At 30.9% G+C, this 21,596-nt stretch overlaps 2 protein-coding genes across 2 annotated transcripts; both read right to left on the bottom strand.

The window, feature by feature from the left end:
• Window positions 1–3,340: 3,340 nt before the first annotated feature.
• Window positions 3,341–6,020, bottom strand: LOC126680920 (subtilisin-like protease SBT1.6). The gene has a single exon (XM_050376212.2). The coding sequence runs from the start codon at window positions 5,970–5,972 to the stop codon at window positions 3,648–3,650; it is 2,325 nt and encodes a 774-aa protein (XP_050232169.1). The 5' UTR covers window positions 5,973–6,020; the 3' UTR covers window positions 3,341–3,647.
• Window positions 6,021–8,808: 2,788 nt separating this feature from the next.
• Window positions 8,809–10,976, bottom strand: LOC126681467 (uncharacterized). The gene is made up of 4 exons (XM_050377005.1): window positions 10,910–10,976; window positions 10,036–10,126; window positions 9,534–9,628; window positions 8,809–9,428 (listed from the first exon to the last, which is right to left on the bottom strand). Exons 1-4 carry the CDS (start codon window positions 10,974–10,976, stop codon window positions 8,809–8,811), a joined length of 873 nt encoding a protein of 290 aa, XP_050232962.1.
• Between the last annotated feature and the right edge of the window lie 10,620 nt (window positions 10,977–21,596).

The raw sequence follows: 21,596 nt of genomic DNA, 5'->3' as shown, positions 1-21,596 counted from the left end.
AAAGAAAAACTCCACCTTGACCCATTTTCACTGCTTTGAAGTCATTGCATGACCCTTTTCTTTATACTCCCTCCGTCCCACTCTAATTGACAAAATAACTAAATTACAATAACCAATACAAACTAATAAATGACATAGATAGTTACTTCTATACCCCTCTATTGATAATGGAGCTAATTAATGCTATTAGTATATTAGTCGAATTCTCATTAAATATTCACCATTTTCCCATAAAAAGTTTAAATTTAAATGAGGGTAAAGATGGAAAGTTAAAGGAAAAAATTATAGTTATGTTAGTTTTGTCAATTAAAATGGGACACCAAAAACTCTATATTTTGTCAATTAAAGTGGGACGGAGGGAGTATATTACTTTATGTCAACATATATTTGCAATTTATGTCCACCACATGTACATCTTTCATTTCATTTCAATTATTGGAATATGTTTTTTAATCTCTTTTTAGTTTGGCGAGACTCATTTTTAATTTCCTATATCAAATTTTATTTTCAATATTGAATTCTTGTACATGTATTGGTTGAATTCTTATGCTTTTTATACGAGCCATAGCTTTTGAGTACGTTTATTTGCATCTTTTTGTTTTTCTGAATTTTTACTGAGAAATACTAAAAAAGAAAATATAAAATGGGAAAACAAGATTGAATCTTCCATTAATCACTTTATAAACATAGTTATTCTTTTTTGCATCTGTTTTTATCTAGCGGACCTCCTCTGATGAGTAATGTCATCTTTAGTTTTGCCTTTTTTCACTACCATTAACAATATAACTAAGAAATAAATCACATGACCCGTCATTAACATGAACATACAAACGCGGAATGGGGGGGGGGTCAGATTGCGTAACATCCGAGACACTTAAAATTCTCTTTCAAAACGACGTATGGTAAAGAGTATCTTGTATCGAAGGTTGAGCATAAGATGAAGAAACTGTTTGAACATTGGATACAACATTCAAACCTAAATTAACAGGATTAACGCGAGAAAACACAACATCCTTACCATTAAAGTAGCATGAACACTCGATACAACCGCAATATTAACACCAGAGAATCCATACCACATGTATAGTTAATGTCAACATGAGTAATATCCATGTGTAGACACCCATCTTTTGGATAGGTAAAAAGTGATAAGAGACCGAAGCATACAACGATGATTTCCAGAGAAACTCGTTTGGATGACGAGTTAGCGATCCGCATGTTTGAAATCAAGCGAGGAAGATCAATACACAGTGACGAACCTGAGAGATTAAAATATAATTAGCCGCAAATAACCCATAAAAGTCCAAAAGCCACAATAAAAGTCTAAAAAATTGGACTAATTGCAATTTTTTAGAAGTTTATGGGCCAATTTATGAATTTGACGGAGTAATTGATCATACGCGAACTCTTATGGCCATAGAAGTCATTTTTATACTTTCAAGCACCAAAATAGCATTGTACTTGTCGTTTTATGACACTTATCATTTAATACAATTTTAATTGATTAATTATCTATATTAGACTTTCAAACCAATATAATCATTCTATCGAACACTCCTAACTTAACTTGAACACTAACTAACCCTAGACTTAATCCTAATCATATATAAACTAACCTTATCTCACTAATTAACGACAAGGACGAATTTATCAAACAAAAAAGAACATATATTTTAAAATCTATACAGAGTTAATTCTAATTAATCAAACAAAGTAAATACGCTTTGATTTGTTCTCTATCAATCTAAAGTTGGATTCTCCACCAGGATCGCTAGCAAACGAGTTAAAAATTCAGAACAATATTTTTGAGAATTCAATTTTAGTTATATCACATGTTTATTGTCTTTATATGCATGATTGTTTAATTTGAAACCAATAGGATGCATGATTAGTTAGTTTCGATATAACTGTAATACACTGCAATAACTGTTATATTTGCCATGATCGCCATAATTTTGATTTTAAGGTTTAGGATTTAGGGAAATAATGGAATATAAGTATAATAATTTCAAATTTGAATTAATTTCAATTGAATTATTTTAATTAAGTTTTATTCAAATGGGTCACGTAATTGAGTAGCATTTTTCTTTACCACTCTATTATGTCCTTTACAAAGCTAAACTGTGGGCACGAATCATCTTATGCTTTGTTGATTCATCTAATGAAACAAAGTGCATGGGTCCTCTTTGGCATGCCTCTTTAATTAAACATGGGACCTAAGATATGAGACAGATAATAGGTTAGAAAATATCAGTTTATTTGCAACCTTCATAAGATTAACTAGATCTGAGAAATTGGTTACAATTGCTTATTTTGGTAATATATTGTGTTTATAAGCTAGAGTACTGAATATAAAATTATTTGATATTTGATTATTCTTCTTTTTTTTGAATGGGATTATTCTTTTAAACATGGATTAATCTAAATTTGAGCAAGTGCAAATAAGCAATATAAGTGTATACTCTGAATTTAAATTTAATAGAATAGTTTTATGTTAAATTTAAGCATTAAATGTGAAGTACCGAGTACAAGTCAACAGAAGTTGTGTGTAAAATCCAAATCTGAAACCATATGTAAATGGTGAAGTACTGCCGACTAACTTTAATAAAAGCCACCATCCCCGCCGCGCTCTATTGTAATTTATCGTACACTTATTAGCATTTAGCAAGCATCGCCGTAAATTGTAATTATGCATACAGATACAGTGCAGCTGCGGGTTCAACGGATAGAGTAAATTACATCTAAACAAAATTTAGACATGAATTAGGGCATATAATCGGTTTAATCATCCTTTTTAATTTTTAGTTAATCACCGGTTGAACTTGCAGTTTAACCCGAGTCAACCAATTCAATTAAATTTTCAGTTTTTAGGTAAATCGAACCGGATAGCTGATCGGTTTCCGATTCAATAAAATTTCCATTTTTTAAGGTAAACTGGACCGAACAATTGGCCAGTTTCCAGTTCATCAGCCAGTTCGATTTGATTTTTTAATCACAGCTTCCAATATTCCACTCATTATTTATCCATCACCTTTTACCCCCTGCACTTATAAGCATATCAGATTCATTATGAATAATAAAAGAGCATAAAGAAAATTAATCATTCAATAAAGGTCACATGAGTTAAAATCAACTGACCAAATTTAGCTGCACCAAAAATTAAACTACAATTAATAAAACTAATCTGTGTAAATAGAAACAACGAAACTTATGATTATTTTGAATCTCACATTGGGCAATACTAAAACACAAGTTACTGTGTTATCTAAATGGATAGAGCATACAAATTTTAAAAGACAAATGTGAGTAACACAATATTTAGTAGTAAAAATAGACATAATTATCTGAAAATTCTATTGTGGGTATATAAACTTAAGAGAGTTTTTATACATACAACATTGGATACCATAATAGCAAACAAATAAACAAACAAAACCAGCCAAGAAAAACCACTTGTTCTTCATGGTCCAACCCAGCATAATACCGCATCCCAATAAAAAAGACGAAAAAACCAAACTATGTCTAGCACAGTGCTACACTTGTTATACTACAACCACTATATTATATCTATTCTTCAACCACCTACTACCCCCACTCTGTTCATCGATCAAAACGACACATTGATCGACGTTTCAAACTTCGAGATTTTACAACGGATCTATTTGAGTCACGATAATGGGACTCCTCACCACATGCTTACCATCTGACCATGATATTGACCCGAATACAGCGCCCGAATCATCCAGCATTAGACTCCGGGTATCTGCTGTAACTGTTACGATAAAGCTTCTCTTCTTCACTGCTTCATTGAACACCAGTTTCGGTGGTTTTATCGTCACTGTCACCCCTTTCGGAGCTTCAATTCTAGCCCGGTAAATTGTATTCACAGGACCGACATTCGTCGCGGTTCTAATGAATGCTCTGCTCGTTACTCCCTTTGCTGATGTTGGGAATAACGCAGAGATTGATGGATAGTTCAGGTTACCAGGCAATGACCTCTTCGCGGGACAATGGACGGGCGTTCTAGTTATCACCTGAATTGAATTCGCGCTGTATCCAATTCCGCACATGAAGTTGATGTAATCAATGTTGGATATATCATAGACAAGACCCGGATCCATTGCGCGATCAAGATTGAGATGTCCTGCGCCGAAATCATAAGGTGTCGATGCTTTTCCCGTAGCCTCATCCGTCATCGAACGGTTAAGATTATTAACTGTATTAGCCGTTGTCATCATCGCTGATCTAATAGCAGCAGCGCTCCAATCCGGGTGAGCTGATTTAAGCAAGGCTGCTGCCCCACTTACATGAGGACACGCCATTGAAGTTCCGGACAAAATGTTGAACTCAGTTCTTCTTGAATCCGAATCAAGACCCGTTGGACCAACAGCATCAGTCCAGGCAGCAAGAATGTTAACACCAGGAGCAATCAAATCCGGCTTAAGAATCTCCGGATTCAATCCGTTCGGTCCTCTACCCGAAAACGAAGCGACAACAGGAGCCGGTTTAATACCAATAACAGTTCCTTTAAAATCAATAGTTGCAGTAGGATTAGCAGTGTTGGAAACATAAGCTTTAACAGCGTCACCTTCATCCGAACCAACAGCACAAGCCGGAATCAAATGAGCGTCGCCCACGAGACCTTCACCGTTAGAAATACCATTAGCAAGAATCATACCGACACCACCGGCTTTCTTAACTACGACGCCTTTAGCAACTCTAGCGCTACTACCACGATCACAAATGACAATTTTACCCTTAACCATCGCAGGATCAAGCGAGTTTTCCATACATAAAGAAGCCGAAAGCATCCCTGATTTTCCAGGATAAACCAGCGGATACATTTTGCCATTCAACGGAAAACCAGAGTAAAGCGAAACACCGGATAATCTCCTCCCGCTACCAATTACAACATCAGCAGGGAAGTTCCGATCAATTGTACCTGCTCCCACCGTAACAATCCAAGGCGCGAGGTTCGTCACAGACATTAAATTAGGCCCATCATTACCAGCCGAAGAAGAAACAAAAATACCTCTAGAAGCAGCACCGTAAGAGCCAATAGCAATAGGATCAAGATAATAAGGCGACGAAATTCCATCGCCGCCGCCGATTGAGATAGAAATAACATCAACTCCGTCACTAACCGCCGCATCAAAAGCCGCTAAAATATCCGAATCAAAACAACCCGAATTCTTCCAACACACTTTATAAACCGCTAGTCTCGCCTTCGGAGCCACACCTTTGGCAATACCCGCCGCATAACCAGCCATACTCGCACGGAATGCATGCCTTCCGGCCGCCGTAGAAGCAGTGTGGGTACCGTGACCGTCGGCGTCTCTCGGAGATTTAAACTCAACCGTCTCGTTAATACCACCGCCGATCGGACCCGCTGATCTAGCGGCGGCTTCATGACCTTTTATAAAGTACCGTGCTCCAATTAACTTCTTGTTGCAGTTCTTACCACTAAATTTAACTCCGGTCTCACAAACACCCTTCCACCGGGTTGGAACCGGCCCGAGATTAACATCCGAGAAGCTTCTACGTTCGGGCCAGACACCAGTGTCGAATAACCCGATAATGACGTCGGATCCGTAGTCGGATTCGGACCATAACCCGCGTTGGTTCCTTAGCCCAAGGAACTGCGGAGAGCGAGTGGTGTGGAGTTGGCGCCGGCGGTCCTCGAGGACAGTGAGAATGGAGGGGTTCTGGCGGAGGACAGAGGCGTGGCTTGGAGTTACTGAAGCGGAGAAGCCGTGGAAAACGGTGTCGTATGTGTGGAGGATTTGGAGGGGGTCAGCGAATTCCGATGAGTACCAGTGGTAGTGTGTTGGAAAAATGGACGGTTTGGATTCGGAGTTGACGAGAAAAATGAAGGTCTTAACCGTCTGATTATCATCATCGGAGAGGGTAGTTTTGGAAATGGTCGAGATGAGAAGAAAGAAGAGAAAGAAATTGGAGTGAAATTTGGCCATGAGAGACAGTGGTGGTAGTGGAGTGAACTGAGTGTGTTGGGTTTCAGTAACCGACAGATATACTATGATATTTTTTTTCTTTATTAAAGTTAACTACATTTAGATTAATCTAATTAAGTAAATTTTCTCAGCTACTGGTTTAATAAATAACATTAGATATTAAGGGAAAAAGATAACATTAGATAGTGTTTGTGCTTTAAATATAAAAAGTATTTTTATTCAAAAAAAAATATAAAAAGTACTTTTGTTATATCAAATGTGCATATAAAAATAGCAAAAGAATCATTCTTAAATATTTTGTATTTAAATGATAAAGTACAATGTTAAATTATTTTATAATTACATTTCCTCTGTTTAAAATAATAGACATTTGAACAAGTACGAAATTTTAATTAAATTGATTAATATTTCTTTTTAGATATATTAATGACTAATTATTTTATAATGTAGTCTGTATTAAAATAAAAATAATTAATGTATTTGAATATATAAATACATAAATTATTAGATATAAAAGAATTTTTATTTTTTAATTTATTTGTCAATTATAAAAGATGGTCTATAAAATTAAAATGTTAAAATTATAAAATGGCCAAAAAAGGTAATATATTAAAGTTAAATTAAGAAATCTAATCTATATATTTAAAATTTTATTAATTTTTTAGAGTAGTGAGTGGATTAAAAAAAGAATTTGCACTTAATTAAATGGTTAAATTAAGAAGCACGGAAACTTCGATAAATTTGCGTTTCCCGTTTCGGAAACGTTTCGGAAACCGGAAACTCTTGGACACCCGTACGAAACGTTTCGGGCCATTTCCGTAAATAATAAAAATTAAAAATTTGTAAAAAAAATTAAATTATTACCCACAAATAAAAAAATTTAACTAGTTACCTATAAATTTTACATTCGCATTGTCCACATACATCAAATATCTTATTTGTGTTGAATTATATTATATTTTTTTATATATTTATAAAATTTTAAATATTTAGTATATTAAAATGAATTATTTTATTTATTATCATAAATATTTTTATAAATATATCCCTATATATTTGTTATTTGCACGTTTCTCCCACGTTTCGTGTCCTTTATTTTGAAAAACTTTTGTTTTTCCGTGTCCGTTTCATATCATTTCTGTTTTCCGTTTCCCTTTCCGTGCTACTTAAAACTCAATTAGGTAATTAAGAGATACAAGGAGGGAAATGGAAATAAAAGAGAATGTTAAAGAAGAAGATAAAAAAGGAAGTTTTCAAATTAGACATGTACTGGAAAAGACAGTGATGGTGGGTCATTAGATTTTGCTTTTTAGCGTGGTCTGTGTCTGCTGTTGATGCACATGATGATGATGAATGATTGCCGTTGGATCACGATGATCATCACTTTCATTTTAACCTGCTTCTAATTTCATGTTCTTTTGGAAACAAAATGTTTTTAAATGCTAGTACATTATTTTTAACAGCAAAAGGCAGTTAAATTAAAGAGATTGATTGACCAAGAATAACAGTTATCATTATGTTTGTTTAAATAGAATTTAAAATTAAATAATATTTTAAAAAATTAAATAAATAATCGACTACATTGATGTTTATTTAAATTTTATTCGATTCAATTTGGTTCATTTAATATAGATTATATATATTATACGTAATAATTAAAATTAAACTAAAGTATATTTAAGTATAATTCTTTTAAATAAATAATGTGTTTATTAGCTCAATCATAAAACCAAAGTCTTTTTTTAAAGAATGTTTAATCAACTTTACAAAAAAAAGTAAATTACGATAATGTTGTCTTTGAAAAATCCCACCACTTTGCAACCAAAGAAAAGACCACTGTATCAATTTCATTGTATTCATCATCGTTGATAATTCTTTTGTTTCTAACTTTCCACAAATTCCAAACACAAAAGTTTAAATTGTCCGCCATAAATCTTGATATCCTCATTGAGAAATGGAATCTCAAAAATGAAAAAACTCTAACAAAGAAGAAGGCAATACCGAAAGGATGTTACATATACGAAATAATTTGCTCCAACAAGCCAAGCAAAGTGGCAGTGGATAACAATATGAAAATTGTCTTCCTTATGAGAACATAATAAGCAACCAGAATTTTCATGAGAAAGGATACCTCTACTAGTTAGAACCATATTAGAAGAGATTCTATCTCTTGCCAACAACCAAAAAAGGAAGATTATGCTAGTTGGAAGCTTGAATTTTCAAAAGGACGTATAAACTGAAATTGTAGCTTGCCGAGTACCATGAACTCCAAGTTTTCAAAGAATGTTTGTTTCCAACACCTGCAAAAATCTAACAAAATTGTCTACATCATCTCTCTAAATTCCGCCGGAGTGTAGCTCTCTTTGTTATTCCATCACATCACGTCATTATGTAAAAGTATTTGGCATGTGAGTTTTGAGCTGGTCAAGAAGGCTGTCGAGCAGCTGCTGGTCACCAATACAAAGCGACGATTCCACCCAAAACAGTAGCAACTCCGGTCATCGACTTACAAAACAGTGACATTGTTGTTGGTAGTAAGGTGAAAAAACCTCGAAAAGCTTAAAGACAATGGTTGTTGGCCGACCCATATGTTTTTCCAGAATATAATATTTGCACCATTGCCCAAACCAACTGACATATTCCCTTTAAAATTATCCCAAATTTCTAAACTATTGACACAAGCTGAATAAATTTCACGCCAAATTCGAAAAATCTTATCTTTGTTAATCGAATTTAAGTCGCGCCAATCTAAAATATCCGAGTTACTAGAGACTACCAAGAACCAAAGGTTGAGTTTGTTACGTGTATTTAACTTCCAAATCCACATTAGAATGAGTTATTGATTTCTGAAACGAAGTGGCAAAATATTTAAACCACCATTGTCTATCGGAACACAAACATCGGCCCAAGCGACCTTGCTAAAGCCCATATGATCACCCGAACCACTCCATAAAAATCTTCTCTTAAAATGCTCTAGAGTAGTGATCACTGAGTGTGGAAACAAAAAGGAGCAAAGATAATAAAGCGGAAGGCTACTAAGAACTGATTTGATCAAGATGAGTCTGCTTCCCGGAGAAAGCAAATTGTCTTTCCAAGCCGCAAGCTGAGTAGAAACATTACTTACAATCAGTTCCCAGAGACTAAGACTAACTGATTTGGAAGATAAAGGTAATCTCAAATACATGATAGGCAGAGAATAAAGTTTGCAGCTAAGAATATTAGAAGTTGCAGCCAAAGAGACATCATCAACATTCAACCTTATAATTGCCGACTTATTAAAATTGGTTTGTAAGCCCGAGATTAATTCAAAGAAACATAGAATACGCAATAAATTTTGAACCATAGCAATATCATTTGAAACAAACAACAAAGTGTCATTTGCATATTGCAGGATAGAAATTGGTTCAGCATAACTATAAACATGAATCCCATCAATCAAACTCAAGTTGACAGCATCTGAAAAAAATCGCCTCGAATCCTTCAACGACCAAGACAAATAACATCAAAAAGAGGGATTCACCCTGTCAAACCCCTCTGTTTAGATCGAGTCCCTATGAGGACGGGCATGGGGATCCCCATAGGGTGGGGACGACACTCTGTTGGTTAAGTGAACCAGTTTTGCAGGAATCATGTGACAATCATGAGAATTTCTTCCTCTAATAAAATCAAATTGATTTTCAAAAATAACTTATTAGCTAAAATTTTGAAGAGAAGCTTGAAGACCTCGTTAATCAGATTGAGAATCAGAAAACCTGTGTTTAAACCAGGAGAAAAAAATCCTTGTATGGTGAAAACTTGCAAATAAAAAAATCTTGCTTAATAATGCTCCAAGCTCTCTCATAAAAGTAGAAATTGAATCTGTTTGGACCCGACGTCTTATTTTCATCACACCCAGATCAGAAGTGATTATTCTCCCTTTTTCTTTTAATTTGTATATTCATTGAGTTTCTTGAAAATAATTTCGACTTATTTTCATTGTAGCATGCTTAGTAGTAGATTTGAAAAGGATTGACATTCCACAAAAACAACAGCTCTTTATGACATTTCATCGAGCAACTTATACCCATCTAAAATCGTCTTGCATAAATTAGAATTCAAACCATCCATTTGAACATAAAAATCAGAATTCAGACCATCCACATCTAATATAATTGCTGAAAACCAGAATTGATGAAACACAACCAAATAAATATAAACAATAAACTATATGAATTACATTTCTTCATAAGTATTGGAAAAGCAAGAGATTTTCCCTTTATTCTTCCAATTCATCCATTGCTAATTTGCTTATAACAGTTTGTCTCGATTTGTGTAAAATCCAAAGTCAAGTCTTCTAGCGCAATTATAACCCGATCTAAAACCTTAGGTATTATCGTTGAGTTATTAACTATATTTTTTTAACCTGGAGTTGATTAATATTTGTTGTTATTTCGAGCGAATTATACGATTTACCGTTTCTTGATCGATAAATTATATGAACCAGTCAAAAAGAATGAAGAAATGTCGAATTGAGTTATTCACAAATGACGAGTTGAGACGATCAATTGAGGAACGACGAAGAAAATGCAACGACTCCACCACCGCATATGTAAAAACTGTAATTTTGTTAAATAAAAGATTATTTTTTCAATTGGAATTGGTCAAACTGTATAAATAAATTTATTTTAGTCAATAAATATTTTTAAGAATATTTAGATGTTTTTTAGGTCTTTATATAAAAATCTCAAATAATAAAGGGCTTTTTACTCAAATAACCAACATTCAAGTTTGATTTATTTTTATACTGACTCATGTTTGACATTTCAAAACTACCATATAAGGAAGAATTTATTATTTTTATACAATTTATATAAATAGAACCCTACTAATACAAACCATCATAATTACAATTATTTTCTCTCTCCTCAGATTGCTCTCTCCTTTCTCTCTCAACTCACCTTTCACACAATTATCAGATCTGCGCATTGTTCTGCCTCCGCCGTTTCGCCTTCGTCTCGTTGCCATCTTTCTTTTATCTTTTTAATTTTAGATCTGAAATTTTTTGTTCTTTTTTTTTTCATTTTCAGATTTGTAATTTGTATATTTTTTTACTGTGTTTTCACCCATCAAACATGTATAATGAGTATCTTTAAAGAATCTAATACTCATTTCATGCCATGTAGAATATACTTTTGTGATTTTATGGAATAAAATTTTGTTATTTCTGCATTTTTCTTCTGTTTTATTATATTTCTGTGTTTTTTTATTCTATGATGATTGATTGCTGAATCATTATAATGATACAATATTGTTGATTTTATCACTACTAAAAAACTGTGTTTTACCGACGGATTTTAGCGACGGATTCAAAATCCGTCGCTAATTTTTTTTTACCGACGGATTTTGCGACGGATTTGAAATCCGTCGCTAAATTGTCATTTAAATTGGCGGGAATGTTCCCGCCAACTTTAGCGACGGAACATCCGTCGCTAAAGTTGGCGGGAACACTCCCGCCAATTATTTTGATGTATTTAGCGACGGATTTCAAATCCGTCGCAAAATCTGTTTTTAGCGACGGATTTTAGCGACGGATTTAAATCCGTCGCTAATTACCGACGGATTTTAGCGACGGATTTAAATCCGTCACTAATTACCAAAAAATAAAAAAAATCGTAAAAAATTATTAAATTAAATAAATTTTTTATCAAAAAATTATTTAGAAAAATAATTATTAAAGAAAAAATAATTATTATTTTTTTAATTATATATAATATTATTTAAATATAACATAAATATAAATATTTAAAATATTGTTATTTATTTATTCATTAATAATTATTTAAAATAACTATTAATTATAAAAAATAATTATATTAAAATGTGGGAGGAAGTATTTGTCATTTTTAGTTACATTTAAATATAAAAATACATATATATATAACAAGAAGCTGAGCTGGTTCAGGTGGAGATACGCGCGGGAGAACTTCAAAGTTAAAGAGCAATGAGTGGGAGCAGTGGGAAGGATGGGTGACCTACTGGGAAGTTTGTAAAAATTGCGAGTGGGTGATGGAGGCAACGGATGGGTACCCGAGGGCGACGGGGGACGGGTGGGGGACGGAGGTTGACGGAGTGTGACGGGTGTGTGACCGATTAAATAATAATAATTTATTTTACGATTTAATTTTTTTTTATTTTTTGGTAATTAGTGACGGATTTAAATCCGTCGCTAAAATCCGTCGGTAATTAGCGACGGATTCAAATCCGTCGCTAAAATCCGTCGGCAATTTCTGAAAAATCCGTCGCCAAATTTTTTGGTCCGTCGCCAAAAATTTAGCGACGAGGATTTTGCCGACGGATTGAATCCGTCGGGAAATCCGTCGGGAAACGTTTTCCCGACGGATTTCATGCTTTTAGCGACGGAAAAATCCGTCGCTAAAAGCAAACATTTTAGTAGTGTATGTTGACTTTATGTTGATATTATGTTGATATCAACTGATTTTTTTTCTTTTAACATTGACAATTAAGATAATATTATCTGTGAAATAAACTAAAAAAAATATATTAAATTAAATTGAGACTCGATAATGATATGGTAGCATCAGGGAAGAAGACAATAATTACAGTGTTAATATTGTGTTGATTTTCGGTTGATATTATGTTGATTTTAGCATTGGTGAAGGAGACAATAATGATGTTAAATTATTGTAATGTTACAATGTTGATACTGTGTTGATATTATATTGATATTTAGTTGATTTTAACATTAATGAAAAAGAACACATTATATGTGAAATAAAATAACAAAATTAAAATTAAATTGAAAAAATATTGAAAAAAATATTGAAAAAAATAAAACTTAGCGTATAAAAAAATTGAAAAATTTAAATAATTAATTAATTACATATGTTGATTTTGTGCTTTTTATGTTAATTTTGTGTTGATTTCGTGTTGATATTAAAACTGATGAGAAACATCAACAATAAAAGAAGTCAAAATTAAAAAAAATTAAAAAAAAATTAAAATTAAAATATCTGATAAATATTAAGTACATGAATATAATGATAAAAAAATTAAAACGATGAAAGAAAATGTTGAAAAATAAAAGTTAATACAAAAAAAAAATCCAAAAAATAGTATAAAAAAAAGTTGATATGAAATGTTAAAAATTTAAAAGAGTGGAAAAGTAAATATTGAAAGAAAATAGTATTTTATATAGAGAAATTTACATATTTACATAAAATAAGAAAATATTTGTAGATTATACATTAACACAGAAAAGATAATAAAAATACATCACAATTTTCGTCCTTTTGTGTGTTTATTCTCCGTGTCCTAAAGAATTAGAGTTTTACTCTGTTATATAATGTGTGTAACTTGACACTCTCTCTATGCGTGTAACCTCTCTCTCTCTCTCTCTCTCTCTCTCTCTCTCTCATGCGCGCGTGCAACCCTCATTTCTTTCACTCTTCTTCAAATTATTTGTTCAGACCACATTTCTTCTATTCTTCTTCAGATTATTTGTTAGGCATTTCTTTTTTTATTTCTTAAATTATCTGTTGACATTTCTTTTTTACTTTTTCAAATATTCAGTTTTCCAGTATGTTTTTTCTCTCCATTTTTTAAACTAATTATAAATAAATTTTTTAATTAAAATATTAAATATTTCTATTAATTTTAAATTATATGCTACTATTTATTTAATATATCATTATATTGATAGCGGATTTAAAATTTATAAGAATTGAATAAAATAATTAAAATTTGATAAAATATATTTATAATAGATATGTATTAATTATATATTATAATATTAATAAATTATTACTTTATTATTTATATTTTTTATTATCTTATCATAAATTTTTGCATAATCTTTTTCATTATTTTTATATAAAATATTTTACATAATTTATGCAGAATTAGATAACATTTGCATAACTGTACCATATATTATCATTAATCTTATCATAATATTATCATAAACTTACATAATATCAAGGGCGTATCGTAATATTATCATAAACTTATTATTATATTATTATAAATTTATCATAATATTATCATAGCTGTATAATGTAAAATTATTTTACGTATTTTATCATAATCTTATTATAACCATATCATAAAACTATTATAATATTAGCATAACTTTATCACAATATTATCATAGTCTTATCACAATATTATTATAGCCTTATCATATTACTATCACAATTTTATTATAATATTATCATAGGCTTATCATGATATTATCATAGTCTTCGCATAACTTTTAGGCCTAATTACTTAAAAACCACCCACCTTGTAACTTTTTTTCATTTATACCATGACCTAGAAAAAATTTCAATTGTACCCTATTTTTGATTTTTATGTTTCATCTCTACCCTAATGAGTTAAATTGACCGATTTTATTTTGAAAAATAGTTTAAATTAGTCCTTCATTTTTAACCTATATTATGATAAAACGTTAATATTAATCATTTATATATCTTGTTTTCAATATTTTCATCCTTAAATTAATTAAATTATCAATTTTTTTTAATTTTGGGGTACAAATGAAACATAAAAATCGAAAATAGGGTACAATTGAAAATTTTACAAGGTCATGGTATAAATGAAAAAAAATTACAAGATGGGTGGTTTTTAAGTAATTAGGCCTAACTTTTATTATAACCATATCATAATATTATCATAAACTTATCATGATATAATTTTTATTTTTGTCTTCATTTTTATTAATACAGTATCATATGATTATCACAGTTTCACCTTATCATGTAATTATCAGTGTATCATATTGCATTGTCATCTTATTATCATGCCATTATCGGTATCGTATGTAGCAGATTATTATATGATAATAATATGATAACCTTATCATACAATTATAATAACGTTATCATGATGTTATTACAACGTTATCATAATAACATTATCATCTCGGTAACATTATTGTCTGATTATCATCTCGGCATAACTACTACATTATCATCTCGGTATCATAACTTTTTTGTAAATATTATTTTTCATACATAATTAGATTACATTTTCATAACAGTATCATGATGTTATCACCACGTTATCATAATAATATTATCATCTCGGTAACATTATCGTCTGGTTATCATCTCGGTATCATTACTAAATAGTTTTCTCTACAGTTTATGATACTGATATGATAATATTGTAGTGATAACGAGATGATAATCAGACGCTGTTTTCTGCAAAAAAAACGTTATTTCTGTAGAAAATTATTTTTTTCATCATAAAATTGTTATTTATGCAGATTTTTTAGATCTAAAACAGAAAAAATTGAAGAGCAATTTTGTCAGATCTGAGTGTTAAAATAACTCGTAATAATCACCACGAGTTAAGAAAAAAAGTGCTAAAATTTAATATAGAAGAGCGGCGGATTAGCGGCGAAACGACGGCAGATCGGTGAAGGATTGACAAACGATGAAAAAAAAAGATAGAGAAGATAAAGAAGAAGAAGAAAAAAAAGTAGAAGAAGAAAAAGAAAAAAAAATAAGAGGAGCAGTAACTGCTCTGAGAGTATAAAAATAAAGTTATAAAAGAGGGAATAAAAACATAAATAAACCAGGTAGTTATATTAAAAAAACTACGTCAGAGTAAAAACAGAAATAAAAAATAAAACGGAAAGTATTATCCATATTTTTTTTTGGTGAGGTAATCTTTACAATTATTTTCAAAAATGGAGTGTTTTCTCTAATTTTCTCTTTCAAATATAAAGTCTAGCAGGCCCAGCCCATAAACAGATCCAACCAGATGATCATACGGGCTCCATTGAAATTGGCAATCTTGAATAATTGGTCGTAATAATGACTTTGTTGATGTAATAAAAGTGTTGATAATAGCATGAAGTTTGAGCTGAGCTGGTTGAAGTAATTTGAATAAAAACTTTAAAATCATTGGAAAATGTTATTCGTCCATCTCATCTTTCTGTATTGTTTTTATTCTCTTTATCCCACAATACACAAATCTTTATTCCAAAATTTCAGCTTCTACATATGTTGTAATTGGTGCTTTTCGTCAATATACTATACTTCACAACAATGGCAAGATGACCTTGCTTGTACAATTATACGTACTCAGAGGCCAAAATAACTAATTCAAAAATAAATTAAAGAGCAAATTACTCTAAAACTTCTCACGTTTATCATAATTTACAGTTTGATATCTTTTATTTGAAAATTAAACAATTTGGTACCTCAGTTTTGATTTTGTAAACTATAAGACCGTTCTGTTAGTTTCGTTAATAATTTAAAATTTACTTTCAAACGCTTTGGTACCTCAGTTTCAATTATATAAATAATTTCATACCTAGGTTTCAATTATGTAAACGATTTAATACCTCATTTTCAAACAATTTGGTACCTCACACTTCATTCTGTTAACGATTAAGTACCTATATTTAATAGAAGGACCTTATAGTTTACAAAATAAAAAATAAGGTACCAAATCGTTTGATTTTCAAACAAAGAGTACCAAACTGTGAATTTTGACAAACGTTAGGTGCCTTAAAGTAATTTTCTCATAAATAAAGGGTCTATTTGGTTTTTGCATTTATGACTTGATGTGTTAAATAATATATTATGAATCATTTTGATCAATTAAGATAATACTTTTTATTTTATTTGGACAATTAAAAATAAAATTATACAATTTGAACACGGTCCAATTTTGTCCTTAATTGACCTAAATATAAAAAGTATTGTCGTTAATTGATTTAAAAATAAAGAACAATATTCTTAATTAGACCTGTTTATGGCTTTAGATATCCGCCAAGCCCGATCCTTAATGCCGGGCTTGGGCAATAATTTTTCGTCCTAAGCCCAAACCCAAAAAAGCCCACTATTTTATAGGCGGATTCGGCCTTTCATTTTTATAAATTTTGTATGTAAGTCGGTCTAAATCTGACCTGAGCCCGCAAAAACATAGTGTTAGGGCCAGATTTGGATAGAAAATATAAAGCCTAAACCGGATTGGGTTTAGACTTGTATAAGGAAAAATTAAAAAGTCTGGTGGGCCCGGAGCCCAGCCCATGAACAAGTCTATCCTTAATTAATCAAAATAACCAAAAGTGAATTATTTGACTCCAAGTAATAAATTCAAAAATGTTCCGGGCCCATGAACAAGTCTATCTTTAATTGATCAAAATAGCCGAAAGTGAATTATTTGATCCCAAGTAATAAATTCAAAAACCGAGTTGAAACTCTTTCTCATTTAAAAAAAATGTTTCTACTACTAAAATGTACTAATAATAAATCCATCAAAAGTTATATGCATATTTTTGGTGACGAGGACTCACTCTATTGAGCCGAAACTCAATATTATTGTCAAACCGGAATGTGGACTGCCCGCAAGCCCACATACCTGGTAATTCCGGGCTATAATAGTCAGCAACCCAACCTCAACCACTCTATATTAAAAAAGGACGTAGTCGGAGTTCGAATCCGCAACCTTTGACGTCCAGATTGCTGAGGTTTAGAACGCTAGACCAAATCCGTACGAGCAAATTATATGCATATTCATTGCCTCATTGTAGGTAAGACTATTTTCTAATTTTTTTTCCTATTTTATATTGCTTGAAAGACCTTCATTTCTAATGGACATGGAATACTTTGATGGTGTTAGTTTTAGTTTATTTTTCCGCATTATCTTAATTCCAGATTGTAGGTAAAGATTAAAATATCTGCTATAGAATGGACCTGAAATCTGTTCTCCATACTTAAACGTCATCGTTCGGGTCAAGTGCTTCAACGCTGTCGTTTAAAATGCATAATGCTAAGCATCAAGATTTCTGATTACAAGTCCAGCCCATTAGACCATTCTAGTAGCCCTTTTAAGAGACCAGGGTCCAGAGCAATAAACAAAGAAATAACAGCTGCAATATATGATTTCAGAAAAAAAAGAAGCTGCAACTATAAATTTTTAATTTTATTTAAACTTTGTTTTAAAATTAATAATTTCAATTATATAGACTGATTATTTATTAATAATTATAATTTAAAATTAAAATTTACTCACAAATTTTGAAAGTTTGCGAATTTAAACAAAGTTTTATTTATTGAAAAAAAATGATAATTGACTATATCAATTAAAAAATAATAGAAATTATATATTATTAATAGCTTTTAAAAATTAAATAAATTTTTATTTATATTGAAAACGTAATGAGAATTGTCAATGTATAATAATTTTTAAAAACTAAATATGTATTTTATTTAAATTTAAAATGTATGACACTGCTAATTTGGTATAACTAATTTATTCAGGTTGGAAAAAATAAAAATTATCTATTAATAGCAATATTTTGTAATTAATTAAGTGTTTTATTTAAATTGAAAACTCATGAGAATATTTTTTTGTTTCATTGAATTATATAAATATGTATATTGTGTAGTATGTATACACTATTATTACTTGGCTTTTTGTACAATTTATTACTTTTTAATAATTATTATCTTTCAAACAAATTTACATTTCATACTTTGTCAATTCTAAGATCAACTAAATATCACCCAAAGATTAATATTTAGTATTTTATCTTAATTTAATTTATTTATTTTTAATATATATCATGTACAATGTCGTCTTCTTCACCAATTCTAAAATTAAACAAAGAGTATCACAATATAAATTAGGATTAATTTCATATAAAATCACACCTTTGTACGTTTTTTTTTATTTTAATCACGTTCTTTAAAGGTGTTGTATAAATTCACCACCTTGTTTTTTTTTGCAAATCTATCATCAATGTAAAAATTCGGTGTATTTTTGTTGACTCAACAACCGGAATCAACAAGAAAAAAAAAAGAAATGTATTTTTTATTATAATTAGGGCATTAGTTAGATTAAAACATTTATTTATGAGGAGGAAGACACCAGATTTTTTCATTGGTGAGAAATTTGTAAAAGAATAAAAGGTAGTGAACTTATATGACACCTTTTAAAAAACGTGATTAAAATTAAAAAAAAAAATATAAATGTGGTGATTTTATTTGAAATTAATTCTATAAATTAATAAAATCAACCATATGTCAACTGAAAATCGACACAAAATCGCCATGCGTACAACACTAAAACAATATAAATATTAAGCAACCAACCATCATTAGTAAACCGTGTTGCAGAATTAAAAAAAACATACAAAAACACAACAAAATACAATAAAAATGAAGAAATAACACAGCATACATTTAGAAATTTACAAAATCGTTAATATAATATGCAAAAAAATGTATAATATTTTAAAGATGATTTTTTATACACGTTATCATTCACCGTTAGAAAATTTGTTATTAAGAGCTGTTTCTACTCAGTTAAATATGTGTATTATCGGGCATGCAAATGGATAAACATAGATCATCCAAGCTTTTCGAATGAAGTTGGCCTAAACTGCGGATTATGTAATAAAGTTTGGAACTGTCAGCCAGCTCTAGCCAAAAGTTAAGCATTTAATGTGGCAGGTTTTCCAAGATGTCCTCCCGTGCAACTCAAATCTACTAAATAAGAAAATTACAGTCTCATCATTGTGTCCCAAAATGCCATACTTGCGAAGAAACAATTATGCATATGCTAAAAGACTACCATGTGGTTCGCGAAGCATGTCTGACCTCTCTGTTAAATCTAATAGTATTTGTATGTCAGAGTGGTTATTGGTTATGTTCAATAGCCAAAAAACGAGCGAGGTCTAGTTGTTTGTTATGAGCTTATGGTTGATCATGAATGATCATAATAACCTTGTCTTCGATTATCTAAGGCTGACTCCACAAAATTTATTTTGTTGCATGTCAACTAAGCTTTTTTTTTCATTCATAAAAAAAAAAACTAAGCTTTTTCAGGTTTCATAGCAAGAGAGTTAAGGTCGTTCAGCGGCTAGACCTATTATTCATGTCCGAAAGCCCCCACCTCAGTATATTATGAAAAATCAATTTTGATGTTGCAGTTTCAGTGGAGAGAAATATTTCGATGGCAAATGTCACATGTAGAGATTTGTCAGGTAATATGGTATGCAATGGTGTTTTAATTCTCTCGGGTATTTTGAATGTTGAAACTTCGTATGCATTTGTTGTTAAACTTGGTCTTCAGCAAGCAAAATCGTTGTGTTTTCCAAGTTGATATATGTGAATCAAAATCGTCTGAGGTGGTGAGCAAGCTGTTGAGCCCTGGTAATGCTAGTGATTATAGTCAGCTCATCGTTGATGATTCTTTAGCTTAGTTCGGTGAGATAGGATGTTAGCGTTCATCATTTTAAATTTATTTTTGGTAACAAGGACTCAGTCTCCCGAGCAGAAATCCAGGATCACCGATAAACTCCAATATAGAATAGATCACCCACAAGTCCCATGTCTGGCAAATTCGGGCTACAATGACCCACAATCCAGTTCCAACCAATTTTTTTATTGGCGAGGGTATAGCCGAGGTTTGAACTCGCGAGTCCCGACCATTGCATCCAGATGGCTAAGGCTTACACCGCTAGATCAAACGCGTGCGAGCATTCCTCTAAGTGTTGTAATCAAGTTGCTCATGCTCTAACAAAATGGTGTATTTCTTTGATAATGATTGTGTGTTCGGTGGAGATGTTCTATTTCCGGTTAATAAACTTGTAAACTCCATTATTGGTTAATAAAATGCATTCTTGAGTCTTGGGAAAAAACTAAAAGTATTAGATATGAATAAAAGATTGTTTTAAAGATCAGGTTTTTTTCAATACTAAGCCTTTTTTTTTAGGCCTAATCACTCAAAAACCCCTCACCTTTAAACTTTTTTTCAATTCCACCCCGACGTTGAAAATTTGTCAATTTTACCCACTTTTGAATTTTCCGTTTTCAATTGTACCCCAATATTTTAATTTTTGTTAATTGTTTTACTTAAATGATGAAATCATTCAATTAATTAAGTCTAAACATGAAATTAAATTCTTTTTTATTTAAAAAAGTACAAATAAGTCCTTTATTTTTAAAAACTAACTAAAAATCATAATCAAATTAACACTAGTTTAAATTCTTAATTAATTTAACTAAATTTAAATAAATTTTAAAAATATACAATTAATATATGCGAGACATGGAGAATGTTTTAAACAAATTTCCAAACGCAAAAGACGTTAATTTAATTTTTCAGGGTACAATTGAAACACAAAAATGCAAAATAGGGTAAAATTGACAATTTTTCAACGTCAGGGTATGATTGAAAAGGGGCTAAAAGGTCGGGGTTTTTTAAGACATTAGGCCTTTTTTTTATAAAATACTAAGCCTTTTTAATTCATCATATTAACATGATTTATATGGGAATAGTTACTATAAAACTAATAAAAATCAAGTAAATGGTAATTGTGGTCTACGAATTGGTGATGTGAGGTCAAATAACTCACTTTTAATCATTTTAATTCAATCAAAAACAAAAACAATATTTTAATTTCTTTTTAAATCAATTAAGAATAAATGTGAATCATCTTTGTTTATGAACTTGTTGATATCTACAATATAAAAATGTTGTCCTCATATGACTAAAATATTCGAAAACGAGTTATTTAATCCCGAATCAGAAATTCAGAGACCGAATTGCTCAGTAGAAATCTCTTTGTCGAGCAATATAACTATAGTAAAAGGGCGAAGGTAC

This window comes from Mercurialis annua, linkage group LG5, assembly GCF_937616625.2.
Source record: "Mercurialis annua linkage group LG5, ddMerAnnu1.2, whole genome shotgun sequence".
Taxonomy (NCBI): Eukaryota; Viridiplantae; Streptophyta; class Magnoliopsida; order Malpighiales; family Euphorbiaceae; genus Mercurialis; species Mercurialis annua.
This window is presented reverse-complemented; position numbering and strand designations above follow the sequence as displayed.